General features: G+C 41.5%; 1 protein-coding gene across 9 annotated transcripts in view; it reads left to right on the top strand.

Annotated features, from left to right (window-relative positions):
- TRIM9 (tripartite motif containing 9) overlaps window positions 1-15316 on the top strand; it is a 119395-nt gene extending 104079 nt beyond the window's left edge. For 2 of the 9 annotated variants that reach the window (XM_077941000.1, XM_077940999.1), the window contains exons 8-10: window positions 8131-8380; window positions 10679-10841; window positions 13227-15316. In XM_077941000.1, coding sequence (XP_077797126.1) covers window positions 8131-8380; window positions 10679-10841; window positions 13227-13289 — 476 coding nt within the window. In that variant the 3' untranslated portion in view covers window positions 13290-15316. Of the gene's footprint in view, window positions 1-4080; window positions 4270-6808; window positions 6851-7267; window positions 7292-8130; window positions 8435-10678; window positions 11070-13226 lie in introns of those variants that run through there. The other 7 variants (XM_077940998.1, XM_015143682.3, XM_015143680.3 and 4 more) reach the window with 6 other exon arrangements.
- The last annotated feature ends 898 nt before the right edge of the window (window positions 15317-16214 follow it).

The following is a 16214-nucleotide window of genomic DNA, read 5'->3' as shown; positions in this document are numbered from 1 at the left end:
GACTTTGTCTCTACAAAAAAAATTTAAAATTGGCCAGGTGTAGTGGCATGCACCTGTAGTTCCAGCTACTCAGGAGTCTGAGGGAGGAGGATCCCTTGGGTCCAGGAGTTCAAGGCTGCAGTGAGCTGTGATCACCACTACACAGTACACTCTAGCCTGGGTGACCAAATGAGACCCTGTCTCTAAAAAAGAAATAAAGAAACAAAAGAAATATATGGTGGCCAAACAGGAGTACATCACCTAGATATTCTCAGTCAACAATACAAGTGGTCTCCGGCCAATCTGCTTTGTTGATTCTTGATTGCTTTTTTTAAGCAGAGGTCTCTGCCCTTATCTAGACCTTAACTCCAGACTCCAGCCAGTCCTAGCGGGGAAGGGAAAGAAGTCCAGGAAAGAGCAAGAGGAAAACGATGGTCATTGACAGAGTTGATGGAAAGCATGTCTTGATACGTATTCATTATGAACACAGTCCCATCCTAGAGTTATAGTTATGCCTAGAGTCACCACATTCAGCCACTGACATACTGTTTTCCATTGCTCTTTCCTGCTAAACTGCTTTCACTCAGCAAAGCTCGGCAACCACACGGGATCCCTGCATGTGATGAAACATGATGTGATGTTAAAAGTCTCTTCAGGAGCTCCTCATTTTTCTCTAATGAACTATAAAGTTAAAAATTAATAATAATTACTATCCTGCATATTAGCTGTGACCTGAAACATAGCTTTGTATCATGTATTGTGAAAAAAAATGACAACCTCATTCCTCTTTGTCTTTACTAATAGAATATGAATGGCTGAGAAGCCTTCTCCATATTGTGATAGTTGTGTTTTGAAGGGGAGGTGAGGAAGTAGTGTGTGCATTCTTCCTGCATCCCATGGGCATAACGCAGAATACACACTTAAGTAGGTGTGTGCACATTCAATGTGAGTTAAGTGTGATTTGGCTAAACCAGGGAGTGGCAATACTCTTCTCAATGTTGTCATATTGTCTTTGATTCATGCCTTTGAACATGTCCAGAGGGCATGACCAGGAGAGTAAAGGATTTGGAATCCATACATAGTGAAATGGTTGGACATTGACTCTATTTAGCCCAGAAAAGGGAAGATTTAAAGAGGATTGGTGACTGGCCTCAAATACTTGAAGAACTAGTGATCTGTTCCATGTGGCCCCAGATAGTAACGCTACAATTGGAGAGTGGAGCTCCCAAAGAGGTATGTCTAGATCAATATAAGCAATAACTGCCAACTAGAGGGAGCTGGCTGGAAGCAATGAGTTCCTCATCCCAGGGAACTTCAAGGGGAAGCTTGATGGCAGCTCCTCTGATATTAAGTGTCTTCTCTCTAAGACTTCTGAAATCTAAGGTAATGTGGAGTGGTATAGATGACTTATAGGCAGCTGACCCAGCGTGTGCACTACACGCCCATGGGGAAGGGTATGAGGGGAGAATTGCTTGTTTAATCAAGCTGGGATCAGTTGGAAAATGTATCTCTCTTGTAATTCATTTGGAAAGTTCTCATTGCAAGGTAGGATTTTTTGTTGTTGTTAAGAGCTACTTAGAGAAAATACGGTAAAAGCCCAGCTGGTAGGGAATGGGAGGTCATAGATGGGGAAAAAACTCAAAAACAAAAATGAAATGGTTGTTCAATATGGATGTTAAATAAACTTGCCTGATTAGAGGGCATAATTCAAGAGTGAGAGGAGTCAAGGAAAATTGGGTCATCAGTAAACAGTGGATCCAAATGGAAGGATAGGAAGAGCCATAACTATCTTAGTGTCGAGTTACTAATCCCGTGAACAACCATAGCTACCCTCACTCCCCACCCTACAAAGGGGTGCCATCACCTACTCTAAGTTCTTCTTGGTGCTGAGAATAGAAAAGGTGAGTACAATTTATGATGGGTTTGGATACACTCCCCAAGGTCTGCGTTCAGTAAACATCTCTTCACTGGTTTTCAGATAACTGCTTGGGAATTCAATACACTCTGAAATTCATCTTATTTTATATGTCCTTTCCATTAAATTGTAAAGCAACAAATATTTTCAATATAATGAATTGACTGTCACACCTAGTGAAAAATACATTTCCAAGCAAATTCTTGTTAATAAAAAAATTTTTTAGGCCGGGTGCAGTAGCTCACGCCCATAATCTCAGCACTTTGGGAGGCCGAGGCAGGCAGATCGCTTTGAACTCAGGAGTTCAAGACCAGCCTGGACAACATGGCAAAACCCCATTTCTACAAAAACTAGAAAAATTAGCTGGGCATGATGGCTCACGCCTGTAGTCTCTGCTACTCTGGAGGCTGAGGTTGAAGAATCACTTGATCCAGGAAGCAGAGGTTGCAATGAGCTGAGATCGTGGCATTGCATTCCTGCCTGGACAACAGAGTGAGACCCTGTCTCAAAAAATAATAAATAATGCATAATAAATAAATAAATAAATAAAATCTTGTATTGACATAAATATGGTTGTAAATGCCTTAGCTCCTTAAAAGAAGCCCATGCCGGTTTGTGGCGCTTGGGTGTTGTATTTTGAATTTTTCTATTACACTCAAAGGCTAATTTCCCCTTAAGATGATCACAACAAATAATTTTTGATTTATCATATCTGAAGAAAGAAATGATAATACATGATATTAAGTCATTCAAACCGTATGAAGTTTAGGTAGAAGAAAACTTAAATGTATTCTTAGTGGGAACACAAAGTCTTAACTCCATAAATAGCAATTCCTTTTCTGGGAGATCTGGTTTATACTTTTATTTTTTAAAAGTCATCCCCCCACAGATAAGTCTAAAGCCTGAAAAGCTAACTTTAGTGTTGTGAGTGCAGAGGCTGACTCTTGGAGGTATTAAATTAAAACTTGCCAACGCCCTCGTTCTGAGTTCTTCACATAGGATCATGTTCTACACACATACACACTCCGGTTATTTTTGCTTGAACATGCAGAGTAGCATTTTGATAGAAGTGTATGTCCAGCAAAGAATTGCTGGTAACTGATTCAAACCAGAAAAACATTCACAGAAATACCCTCTGGTCACAAAAACGAAATTATTATTTCAATGAGAAGAAAGTTCCCTTGTGATTGTGGACATAGAATATTACCTTCCTACCATCTGTATTTCCTAAATTATTGCTATTAGACTGAATATTAAGAAGGCTTCAATTGGTGAAAGATCCATCTCTGACTAGACCACACCATGCATAGAACCAGCTATTGTTTGACAAAATAGAAAGGAGCAATTTTAGTAATTTAGAGAAACTAACTCATGCCCTTCTAAAACCGGATCAAGTAATTGTTAAGTCTTTAGTCTGATATAATAATGATCTTCAGGCCAAACCTGACCATCTGAACAGAAACAGACATTTTGCCACCAGTGCACCTCACCACTGCTTACAGTCTGTTTATCATTAGAGAAACAAAGATGGTCAAGTGACATCCCTAGAGTCTGATCCTAATTCAGAAACAAAGGTAAGGCTCCTTCCCTGCTTACTTGTCCAGTCCTGTCTTCCTTAGACCACCCCACATTTCCTCCCCTATTCAAAGACAGAGTCTGGAGTGTGCTAGTGTAGAAAAATCAGCTCATCCGTCTAACAGAAAAATACACATTAGGAGAGAAAGGGGAAAATATGGAATAGGAAACAGTTTGTAAAAAATCCCCATCTCTTAAATAGAAACCTTTTAAGAGACCATTGTTGAGTAGGTAGTAACTCCCAGGACAACTGAAGGTAAAATAATATCCCCTTGGTCATCAATAGGTAAAATTTGCCTTTACATTTTGTACATTCACTAAAAATATTTTATTTAGTTAAAAGGAAACCTTCCAATTTTCTACCACTAAAAATTGGGAGAAAATGACAACAATCGCCTATGATGTTGGAGGTGTCCTCTGGTCTTGGGTCCTGATCTGCCGCAAATTCCCTCCCTGCCCCCAGGCACATTGGCTTTGTAAATGCCTGAGTGTGGCACCCTGTGGGAAAGATGAGGCTTTGTATGAATGCATTGTTAAGGCAGGTCTTGGGGAACCATGCACCGGGACATAGCAGACTTCTGATCTCTAGTTTGCATTGATCTTACATTTAGACACAGATTCAGAAGAACAGACCCTCCCTTTTCCAGTGCCTTCGGAAAGATTGCCGCTCCGTAGAATGAGTCCTTTCTCCTCCACCCTTAATCTACAACCCAGCTTCCCTGGGAGATCCTACTTTGATTTCCGATCCTCACCCCACCAGCTGAGCTTGCATTCCTCTTTACAGTCTCTCAATGCACCGGGTGAGCTGAGCTCCTCAGACCTTTCCCCTTGATCTCTGTGCCTTGAAGGCATCTCTGAAATGCGTGTTTTGTTCTTGCCATTCATGTATGTGGTGAGGGGGATGAGCTAGTCTCTGTGTCTGTGGCCTGCTTCCAGTATGAGGAGCATCGGGATGGTGGAGCTTTGTGGTGTTCTTGTTTGTGTGGTGCAAGGAGCAACCATGGAGCTGTGGTCTATGTATAACGGCATCGGAAAGTGATGAGTGAAGTTACTCTTTTTGCACAAGCTGGTACCACCATGGATAACCCGCTCTGTCATCACATGCAGTGGCATAGCACGGCACAGGTGCTGGCTGAGTGGAGGCCGTGGCAGTAATGTTTGCAGCCCTTCTGTATCCAGGAAACCAGCGGTGTCTGGGAGACTGGATCAGTGCATCCAGCCTGGAGTGGTCTGATTAAACATAGACTCAAGAGATCTTTATTGACAAAGTAAAATAAAAGTAAAAACACACCAACAGCAGAAAGCATCCTATAAAGCAGGCAATCCAAAGAGCAGAAAGTGAAAGCATTCTCTGCAAAAGCCTGTGCTCACTGCTAGGACAGTGGGGCTCCTGGCTGAGTGTTTTCCTAGCAACGGGGTGGGATCACTGCTGGCTGAATTAGAAACCCTTAACTCCTAATGCCTAATGACCAAAGATCTGAGTAATCAAAAAGTCTGGCCTCCTGGAAGTTTCCCACAGCCAAGCCAGTTGTGACAGAGCCTAAGGCTGATTGCAGCAAAGCTAGACTCGTGTTCCTTTGTAGCGAACACTGCCTAGCAAATAGAATCTTAAAATATCTAAGATGCAGACCTATATGATCTCTTCAGGACTATATTGTAATCATGGATACACCTGATGCACATTTCACATTTCCAAAGGTTTCTTTTGTTTTTTATTTTATTCTTTTTGCTCATCCCACATTCTGGAATGAAGAAGGCCACAGCATGACAGTGCAAAAAGGATGCAGGGACTTCAAGCTCTCTTTAAAATGACATTTTTCTTTGTGCTTTTATGTTTCTTATTGTTTTTCTGTGCACTATGGCTTCCCAACATGCTTTGTTATGAAACTCCTTTCCCTTGTGTCTAATGTACTGAAATATTGTTACAGTCTTTGTAATGTATATTGTCTCAAGAATAAAATGAAATGTGAGTTTTGGGATATTTGATGGGTATATTTAAGAGCATTATTCTAGTTGTATTGTTGAATCTTAAATGTGTGATAATGTGTTTAAAATAGTGTAAAAAGATTTCAGAATATTTGTTTTGAAAAAAAGAGTTGCACAAGGCATGATTCATTTAAAAGTTTTTAAAGCCCTAATTCAGATTCTACAAACTTATTTCCAAAGTTGAATATGAGAGTCAGTTTTAAAACTCCAGGTGTTCCATACTCATTATGCTCTAACACATGAATAGGAATTGAAGTGATAATTGATAGAAACGAAACATAAAAATCAGCCATGAGATGGGAGGAAATGATTCTCTTCCATGTGAATTCATCCCAGAGAAAAGCAAACTAACCAAAAATAAGATCATAATTTTTGTATTTTGTTTTTAACTCAACCATTAGTCCTTTTTTATAGTAAGTTGCTTTTTTAATTCTTGTAAAATTCTTTTAAGTCAGCACATTATCCTGCAAATGTTTTAGGAATTAGCATATAAAGGCCTTACTAAATAGAAAAATAAATTAAATGATCCTTTCTTTATCCCCCAGTGTTCATCAAAACCACATTTTCTAGATCAGTCCTCGACACCACTAGAAATTGTAGATCACACAGCTTTGAACATTTTAAGACTAGGCAGTCTTCCTCCACCCAATGTAGTTTCTCATGGGGTACAGGTATCCAAATCTTAGGGAAGGGAGATGGTTGAAAAGGTTCCACAGGGGATTCTAATATATCTCTGAGACCACACCCACTTCTACCATCCCACCTCCCCTCCCTCAGGTGAGAAGGATCTTCTCTCCTAAGAAGGAGAGGCGGTAGTTTTAACACATTTGTCCTATCATTTTTAATAATTATTAATAATAAGATGTATATATTAACAAATGGATTACATTACACATTTAGTTATATTTAATTTGGGCTCAAGTCACAATGAAGACCTTTTGGCATAACCAGAGTCAGAAGTGCCTAGAATAGTGAGAGCAGAGTTTTATCAAAATCCAGTGATTTCTCCATTTCAATTAAGCACATTTTCCTCATTTTTAAAACAGCTAGCCTTCTTACTGTGGGAACTTTAGAGGAAAAGATTGAACTTGGAAAGATGAAAAATTCAGCTACAGAGTTCAGGATCAACTGGAGGAGGATTTATTAAATGGTAAAAAGATGTGCTTTTCATTTTAGAAGTGCAGAGAGGCAGTTTTTTACCCAACAAAGTAAACTAATATAAAAAGGGCTTTGTTTTTTCATGGATCAGGCCTCTGGTATCTATATTCAACTGGTGCTTTTTAAGTGTATACAAGTAATTTTTATCAACCTGGTTGTTGTTTCATAGCGTTGATGTGTAGTATCTCTTTGTAGGATGCAATTTTGAGACACAATCTGCACCTTACTCTCAATTAGGCAAGTATACCTATTGTAATTGTTATCTTTTACTTATGTGATTGATGTGCTCAATTTCCTTCACAAAATAAATAGCGGCAGCTTGTCTTATATCAATAAAATTGTCTAGTTGTCATTCTAACCCTATTATAGCAGTTTCTCAAACTCTTAAAAAATGGAAAAGATGCCTGTAGTTTTTAATGTGATGCCTCAAAGCTTACTTTTTCCCCGGTTTTCTTATACGTCAATGCACAGCACTCTTTATGAGCACTAAATGTGGGTAAAGGTACAAGTCAGAGAGCACCTGTTTAGTATATGTGATGTTTTAAATTGAGTCCTTTTGGGGTACTAGTCTGTCAGGAGAGACACGTTTTCTTATCCATGTCAATTTTGCTTCCTATCTCTCTCCCCCATGCCTTTCACTTGGAATGACAACAGTTGACATTAAAAAGCTGTTGGCAGGTATGCAATAACCTTATTCTGTTACCCAATAGCAAAGATCAAAGTGCATGTGAGGTGTCTCACAGATTCAATAAATCAGCAATTACATCTCTCGAGTGTGATATGTATAGGTGGCATTTAGAACTTGGGGCGTAACAATGTGTACAAAGACATCATTCTATCTGCACCTAATGTCCGAAATACCTACTGCTCCAGCAAAATTTCTGACGTGTATTAGTTTCAGGAGTAGCACGCAAACTGTGTTTTTTAAGTTATGCAGACAGCAACCTGTCCTACATAGAGTCACAATCACTCATGAAAATTAATTTATGTTGCTTATAGCTTCGCAGCTTATGAGCTTTCACTAGAGCCAAGGAAAACTTCAAAGCAACTAGATGTTAGCACTTCTGCCGAAGGGATATTTCCTGATTTCACTCCATGTGTTTTATCCCTCCTCCATCTAGGACTCTAGCTCCTAGCCTCCCCGCCTCAGGGGTTACACAGGCATCTTAGCGCATCCCCTCTCCCTTTATGTCTCTGGTGCACTGTTCTGCCAGTCACCAGGTGAAGGGACTTGCACCTTCCAAAATCGATGCCACTTCACTCCCGGATCACCTGGTTGGGAGTGCAGTCTGAGCCAGGTAACCCCTGCTGAATCGGTCGTGTGTCCTCCGTCTGCTTCTGGTGCAGAGAGTACCAACTCCCAGGACGTGCCCCTGTCTGCCCTGGCCCTGGACGCCTCCTTCCTGCATGGCAGCATGAAAACGCTACACAACGCTCCTCACCCGCCCAGGAGTATGTTATGGTGCTGAGCTTGTTGGGTCTGTCTTAATAACCTGATTCCCTTCTGTTGTTCCCAGTGGCCTGGTTTGCTTTCGACCCTGGCTCGGCGCACTCGGACATCATCCTCTCCAATGACAACCTGACAGTGACCTGCAGTAGCTATGATGACCGGGTGGTGCTAGGGAAAACTGGCTTCTCCAAGGGCGTTCACTACTGGGAGCTCACGGTGGATCGCTACGACAACCACCCTGATCCTGCCTTTGGCGTGGCTCGCATGGACGTGATGAAGGATGTGATGTTAGGAAAGGACGACAAAGCTTGGGCAATGTATGTGGACAATAACCGGAGCTGGTTCATGCACAACAACTCGCACACCAACAGGTACCCTGCAGCCCCCAAACCAAGCCTTCTTCACGTTGGCTTCTGATCAGGAGTGAGAGCCCCAGTTCAAAAACCTATTACATAGACCATATTAAGGAAATCAAGCAGGTGGTCTACATTAAGTAGCACAGGCAGTCTATGAGCCTCAGCTGAGTCCATGCTGGTGGGTTACTTTTTGTATGATGATAGAGACTTGAGTACTTTCCTAATCCCTTCATTGCTGTATTTCACCCATGGCTGGAAACTAAGAATCCCGATAGATATCCATTATAAGAAAACAATCCAGGATGCTGAAACAGGCAGACCTACAACTTATCAGAAAAGCACTTTTGGACAAATTACTTCGTTTTTTTGAACCTCAGTTCCCAAATCCATCAAATTCGTATAATAAAATTTTTCCATGTGGGAATCTTCTGAAGACTAAATGAAATATGTGAAAATGCCTTACATTGGAAGCACCTGAAAATAGTAGCCATTGTTCTTATTACGATTCATTAAACTAAAGCTTATGGGTGCCAATTTGAATGACTTTTTACTTAAAGAGAACTCTCTTATTACTGTATTAATTCAGAGCACCCAGTTTGCTAAGGAAAGGAAATATAGTAATCTCCTTGAAGTTTTCTTCTACCACCAAAATATAGATAATTATAATTGAACACATACTATAATGGATTTCCTTTCTCATTTGATTGTGTTCTTCAAATGTATTTTTCACAAATTTCCTAGGCAGAGAAATTTCTAATGTGGACCCTGGTCCACCTTATGCTCCAAGATTTCCCCAGGATACATTCTCATTAGTGTCTCTGAAAAAAAATACAGTAGTGTTCAACCAGATCAAAGGGAAAGCAAGTCAGACAGTGGTAGGATAATTGGACTCCACTGTTTTATCTTTTTCTGTATGCTCATCACTGACCCTTCTCCAGCCTGTAGACTCCTAAAGCCTCCTTTTCCCTTGGATAGTTTCTATAGCTCAAGTGTGTATTATTCGCTGTCACTTGAAGTGAACACACACACCATTTCACCATGAAAGCAAATCCTACTGGATGTAGATAAGTGGTTATCTTCAGTGATTGGCATTTTGGGGAACTCTCTGTCAATAGATTCCCAGTGCTATCACCCAAATGCCACACTTACTTTTTCCCTTTTAGCATCTTTTTGAAGTGCAGGAGTGAATAATGACATAACCATCACACTGTGCAGAGAAAAACATTCTTAATGCTAAACACATCTGCTTGCATGCAAACTGCTTGTCACTTGTGCTTTCATTGTTAAACCTGTGAATTAACAAGAGGCAAGTTGTAACCTGTCTTTTAATGACTATGTACAGTCTGTATCCTGCATGCCAGAGGAAATGAATGACACAAATTCCTGTGCTCTGCTGAGATGAGAATGCAGTTCAATATTGCTAGATCTCAAAAAAACAGGAAGGACAAATCTGATCATCCATGTTTAATGGCATTTTGTGAAACCATCAATTGAAGCATAAGACACAATTCTTTGTAAAATGGCATTTGTATGCAGGTTCCTGAAAATCACTGCATCTCAGAGTGTAATTATTTCACTGCACAGAGAGGAAGCCTCTTCTTCAGCGCTGTCATTTCACAGACAGCCTCTGAGTTCTTAATTCAAATGCAACAAGCGAAAAAATTACTATCCTTCTGGAATGAGTTTTTCTGTTTATTGGATGACATAAGGCCCCAAATCCAATTTCTCATGCATGTGGTTTAGGTGCAACCAAAGTGCTTCTTTATTTTGACTTTCAAATTAAGTCACTTTGTATTGAATGATATTTAATTTACACCATTTATACAAAGTGTGCAACATTCCTAGAGTCAGAGCTCTGATAGCCCAAAGGCGACTTTTTCCTGGTCTTGAATGTTTGGTTTTCTACCGCTGTGACTCAGTAGTAGAGACCCTAATGAATGAGTTCACGCTCAGCAACAGCAGAGCAACTCACAAGGGTGGATATCTCCCCCTAGGAAGTGAAAATTGATGGTGGCGGGAGGGAGCAAAAAATCATACTCTTTTTATATATAAAGCACAGATATACACACAGTACAGTACCAACAGGTATACAGTATATCTGCAGTATTAAAATTTATGTGCGAGGGATGATTAAGGAAAAGGTTTTGGGGTAGTGATGATTATAAACAGGTTGCAAGACACTGGTTTCACCACACAAAAGCGGGGAGCTTCTAGAGTGACCACAAGCAAGTGAACCCCCATTGTTTTCTTTTCCTACAGAACTGAGGGAGGGATCGCAAAAGGGGCCACAATTGGGGTCCTCCTCGACTTAAATAGAAAAAACTTGACATTTTTTATCAACGATGAACAACAAGGTCCCATAGCATTTGATAACGTGGAGGGCCTGTTCTTCCCTGCGGTCAGCCTGAACAGGAACGTGCAGGTAAGCACCCTGCCCCTGAAGTTAAACAGCTGTTGCTGGCTGCTAGTTCAAAGGCCGCCCAGGGCCGTACAGTCCAACCGGAGAGAGGGAAGCTGACAGCGTAAGGCCCAGACCAAGACATGAAGGAGAGGAGGAGAGAAAGGGATCAGCCTTGACAACTGCTATCATTCCATGCCAAACATAATCATCTTCTTTATACTTGGACACAGAGTGGTTAATAGCACATAGGAAACTGGAGTTCTCTTCATGGTTGGCTAATGATCATCCCTGTAGCTCTAGTTTCACCTCTAAGTAGAAATGAAAGCCTTTAACCAACTGGCATGAAAACAAATGGAATGACTTAAAGCTCCAGGAGTGCCTGGGAAGAGGTGAGGTTGTAAGACTGACACTTTAGTATCGTTATCAGAAAATCTGAGCATCTTCTCTGCACTCTTGTTTGGCTCTGTTAGGTCCTAAGGGGTAGAAAACATAGTCCCTACCTACAAGTTAGTTAATCATTATTTATTATAGAATAAAACAACAGCTTCTTATTCATTCAGGAAATATTTATAGAATGCCTTTAATGTGCCAGGCACAGTTATAAGTGTTTGGGATACATCAGTGAAAAAAAAAAAAACAAAACAGATAAAACTCTTGCCTTCATAGAACTTACATCCTAGTGATAGGAGATAGACAATAAAAAGTCAACATAATCACAATGTTAATCAGATGGTGTGTCGGAAGGTGATTAGTGCAGTGGAGAAAAGACCAATGGTAGGGTAAAGGGTTCATGAGTGCTGGGGTTGGGGCAGGCAGCCGCAGTCTTAAATAGGATGGTCAGTGTAGGCAGGGCTTATTGCAGTTACCGGTGAGCTGAGCCTTAAAGGAGTGAGGGAGTGAGTTGCATGGAGCCTTCCAGACTGAGGGAATAGCCTGTGCACAGTTTCTAAGGCATGAGGGTCCTTGCCTGGGCAAGGAATGGTGGAGAGACCCTTGGCCTGGGGCCAGAGGAGGACCGGAGCCATGCATGGAGGAAGAGCTGTGCCCTGCCAGCCGCTGTCAGGGCTTAGGGTTTCACTTCCCTCCTGAGCTGGGCCTCTAATCAGCAACTATGAGCCTCATTCCACAAATGGTTGTCTTAAGATAGGGCTTGAGAATTACAACACTACAGATGACTTTTGCCCTACCCAGTACCAGCCTTGGAAACTATTTATAAAAATTCGTCGTTGTGTTTCAGTATGTGCAGTAACACTGATTGCAAACTAGCAGCCCCTGCCCTTCTCTCTTCCTGCAAGGAGATGGGGTTTTCTGGAAGGCTGGAATCTAATCTTTCAGAGTTCAGCCTCTACACTTTTTTTTTTTTTTTTTTTTTTTGAGACAGAGTCTTGCTCTGTCGCCCAGGCTGGGGTGCAGTGGCCGGATCTCAGCTCACTGCAAGCTCCGCCTCCCGGGTTTAGACCATTCTCCTGCCTCAGCCTCCCGAGTAGCTGGGACTACAGGCGCCCGCCACCTCGCCCGGCTAGTTTTTTGTATTTTTTAGTAGAGATGGGGTTTCACCGTGTTAGCCAGGATGGTCTCGATCTCCTGACCTCATGATCCGTCCGTCTCGGCCTCCCAAAGTGCTGGGATTACAGGCTTGAGCCACCGCGCCCGGCCAGCCTCTACACTTTAAGAAAAACCATAAATTACCCTAGAAGCGAGTCTCAGAAAGACCTCATTCAGGGATTTTCACATGAGCCATTTCCCTTTCAAAGAATTTTATACTAGATACTCTTCAAGGGTTTTCAGGACCTTTTGATTATCTATTGATAAAGACTCTTGGGCTGGAGAAGACAGGGACAAGAACTGCATGAAATGGTTCTAGTTTTATCCATAGCTATCCACTGAGGTTTGGGGATATACAGAAATTGGTGAAATAGTATAATGTCATGTTTTTTCACAACTGGCAATCATCTGCAACCCCAGAAAGAAATGTTTGCCCTAATGGGAATAACTAGTGGACAAGTAATAAGGGAGGGTCTGCGAATCGGTCCTGTCTCTGCGAATCGGTCCTCTATCCATGGATTTGGCAGTGGTCACTGTTGTGTGGCCAGCAGACTCCACTACCTGAAAACCAAGCCTATGTCTTCAGTTGTAAGGAACACAATCTCCCCGGAATCCTTTAAAAGAGGCAGGTGACTGAGAACCATATAATCAAATGTCACCAGGATTTGAGAGCCCGCCATGGTGAGCAGCCTCTTACCATAGGCAGGATTCTTCTTGAATTCCCTTTACTGCCCAGTAGCCTAGATGTTTAAAGAGAAGCAAACAGAACACTTTTTGAGTTAGGGACATACCCACAGTGCACTGTGTAAAGGGACAGGGGGATGCATGATGTGTCTCAGGACTCACAGTCTCATTCCCCAGGTCACGCTGCACACCGGGCTCCCAGTCCCCGACTTCTACTCCAGCAGAGCATCAATCGCCTAAGGATGTGCCGTGGAGGCGCCAGCTGCCTGTTCTTACCTCCGCCTGCGAGAACCACAGCAAGGAGCTCAGCCAGTCGTGGTGGGGTGCAGAGCTGGCAGGAGCAGGAGAAGGAGGAGAGAAAAGCTGGTCCTCTACAGTCTTCACACCCACAGCTCTGCCTTTTTCCCTTTCAGCCTCTCCTCTGCTGTCATGCCTGCTTCTGCTTCCATGTCCAACAATTCTAACCAACAAAAGACCTAGACAGTCCACCACGTCACTTGGTTCCCACTCCCAGATTTTGCTTTTATTTAACTTAATTTTTTATGTAGGTGAGTTATATTTTCTTTCTTTTCTGATCAGGTTTCTGGTGACTTACTGGACATGCACTGCCAGGAGAAAATTCTCCTGCTAACTTTTTTTCTTAAGCTTTCTATCAAACAATGAGGTTATAGGGGGAGATAGGGAAGAATGAGCTGAATTTGTAGCATACAGCTTATCTCCTAAAATGTTCTTGCCCTGTTACCTCTCCTGTAGTGTTAGCTCTGCAGAGCTCAGCTTTGGGAGAGTGAATCTATCACCGAGAAGTTTTACTACTCATTGAAGCACAAAAATATCTGCTACACAGGTTCACATCAGGGTAGGATCATTAGGATGGCCCTGTAATTAGGATAGGCCAGAAACCCTGGCCATTGTATAAAACTGGAAAGTCTCTAAGACACAGGCAAACCAGGGGACTCAATGATTTGGTTCGTTTATTTAATACAAGCTTTTAATTGAGAACCTACTATTGACCAGGCACTGTTCAAGACACTAGAACATTATGTTCTAGACACTGTGGGGACACAGTGGTGAACAGACAGGTGTAGTCTCTGCCCTTCAGAGCTTATATTCCAGTAGGAGAAAAAGCAAAAATAAAATAATTACAAATTGTCATATGTACTGGAAGGGAAATGGGCAAGGGTCAAAGAGGCTCATGGGCAAGATCTTTCAGGCTTCCTAGAATGATGCTAAAAATCCACACATTCTGGGCATAGCACCAGAAATGTACCAACTCAATGCCCTTTCAGCTGCGCTATTTAATTATGGTACCTGCTGCCACTCATCGCAGAGCCCTTCTTGGTAGAAATGATGTCAGCATTCTTATTGGCTGATGCTGTTATGATACCACGCCTTAAAAATTGAGAGCTGAAAAAATAAAGAGTGACCAGAGGGCAAAGGACCCATTCTCAGTAATGGGGGATCTTGAGTTGCAGTCCACAGCATTCACATTCTCAGGATAAACATGCTTGTCTCCATTAGACTATCTGTGCCTGTTCTGAATGAAAAATCCATCCACTCTGCTGCCATTCACAGCCTAATTTTCTGGAGTAGTCCAAATAATGTTTGGAAAAACGTGGGGTTGTATGTCATTACTATGACTGATAGCAGAATAATAATGCATCTTACTTCTATATAGAGATAGACTTACATAGGTTACCCTTGAAATTCGTTAGTTTGACGTGAAGTTTTAGGAAAGGTAGGACCCAGAAAGAAGTTCTAATTAGTTGTCTAAATATTTTTCAGTGAGCCAAGAAATTCACCATGACAAACCTAGAATAACAAATAGAAGGGAAGAGATAGGATGGGAAAGCTAACAAAATTTTGGCAAAAAGGAATATATGTAAATAGCTAATTATTTACTTTTGTGCTTACTTTATTTAGATTATTTCTATCAGTTACAATCTTTTTCTAGTTAAGTGTACCTAATTTATGGAATGGGTGCTATCCTGTTTATGTGTGTCTTGGTTTTTCTTGTGGCTACAGAAAAACTGTTGCAGGACAACACTAGTTTGATATTTGATTTACTCTCCAATGAGACTCGATGGCTGGGCCGTGGTAGACTCATAGTTCCTCTTGTTCTTTATTAAATTCATCCTGCTAATTAGATTTCTAGTGACTTGTAACATGTAGTTTACACTGAATTGCAATTACAGATGCATACAACTACTATACTAGAAAAAATTGTCATTTCTGGTGTGCCAATAAATGATTTTTATGAGAGAACAAAATGTCTCTAGAATGTCTTAGTTTTTTTCTACTGGGGATGACAGTTCACCTTTGTCAGAGCGATGTTTCTTCAGCACAGTCTCACTGGAAAGGCCCCCAGAGCTCTGGAGGGCTTGTGTTCTTTCCCCTGTTTCCTTGGGCATGTGGCACTGCTTTTTGGTTTTACTCATCTGAAATTTAACCTCATGTGAAATGTCCAGTGGAGATGTTTGGGGTCTGCCTACAAGCACTGGGGATTTACTTTTTTTTTTTTTTTTTTTTTTTTTAGACGGAGTCTCGCTCTGTCACCAGGCTGGAGTGCAGTGGCACAATCTTGGCTCACTGCAATCCCACCATCCCACCTCCCGGGTTCAAGCAATTCTCCTGCCTCAGCCTCCCAAGTAGCTGGGACTACAGGCACATGCCACCACGCCGAGCTAATTTTTTTGTATTTTTAGTAGAGACGGGGTTTCACCATGTTGGCCAGGATGGTGTTGATCTCTTGACCTTGTGATCTGCCCGTCTCAGCCTCCCAAAGTGCTGGGATTACAGGCGTAAGCCAACGTTCCTGGTCTACTTTATTTTTTAAAAGCCACAAATTTGGCTTGCAATTCTATAGTACTGCAAAACAGAGTTTCACTAACTTTCAAACCTAGCTCCTTTAACATTTCTTTGAATGGTGAAACAATACCGTTGTTTTTAAATAATTACAACATTATTCATCTACCTAACGTTAGCCACTAAAAAGAACGCTTTGTTTCTTGATTAAAGGTAAAACATTACCTACAAATATATGGTCTGAGTTATAACCTCACAGAGTGGAAGAGTACACAGTTGGTAGCTGCTACTGCTCTCTGTTCATTCCAGTTTCTGCACATTCCTCTTTCTGTCATAGAATCCTTGGGGTGTCACTTCACCAGC

Source organism: Macaca mulatta, chromosome 7, assembly GCF_049350105.2.
Source record: "Macaca mulatta isolate MMU2019108-1 chromosome 7, T2T-MMU8v2.0, whole genome shotgun sequence".
Lineage (NCBI taxonomy): Eukaryota > Metazoa > Chordata > Mammalia > Primates > Cercopithecidae > Macaca > Macaca mulatta.
This window is presented reverse-complemented; position numbering and strand designations above follow the sequence as displayed.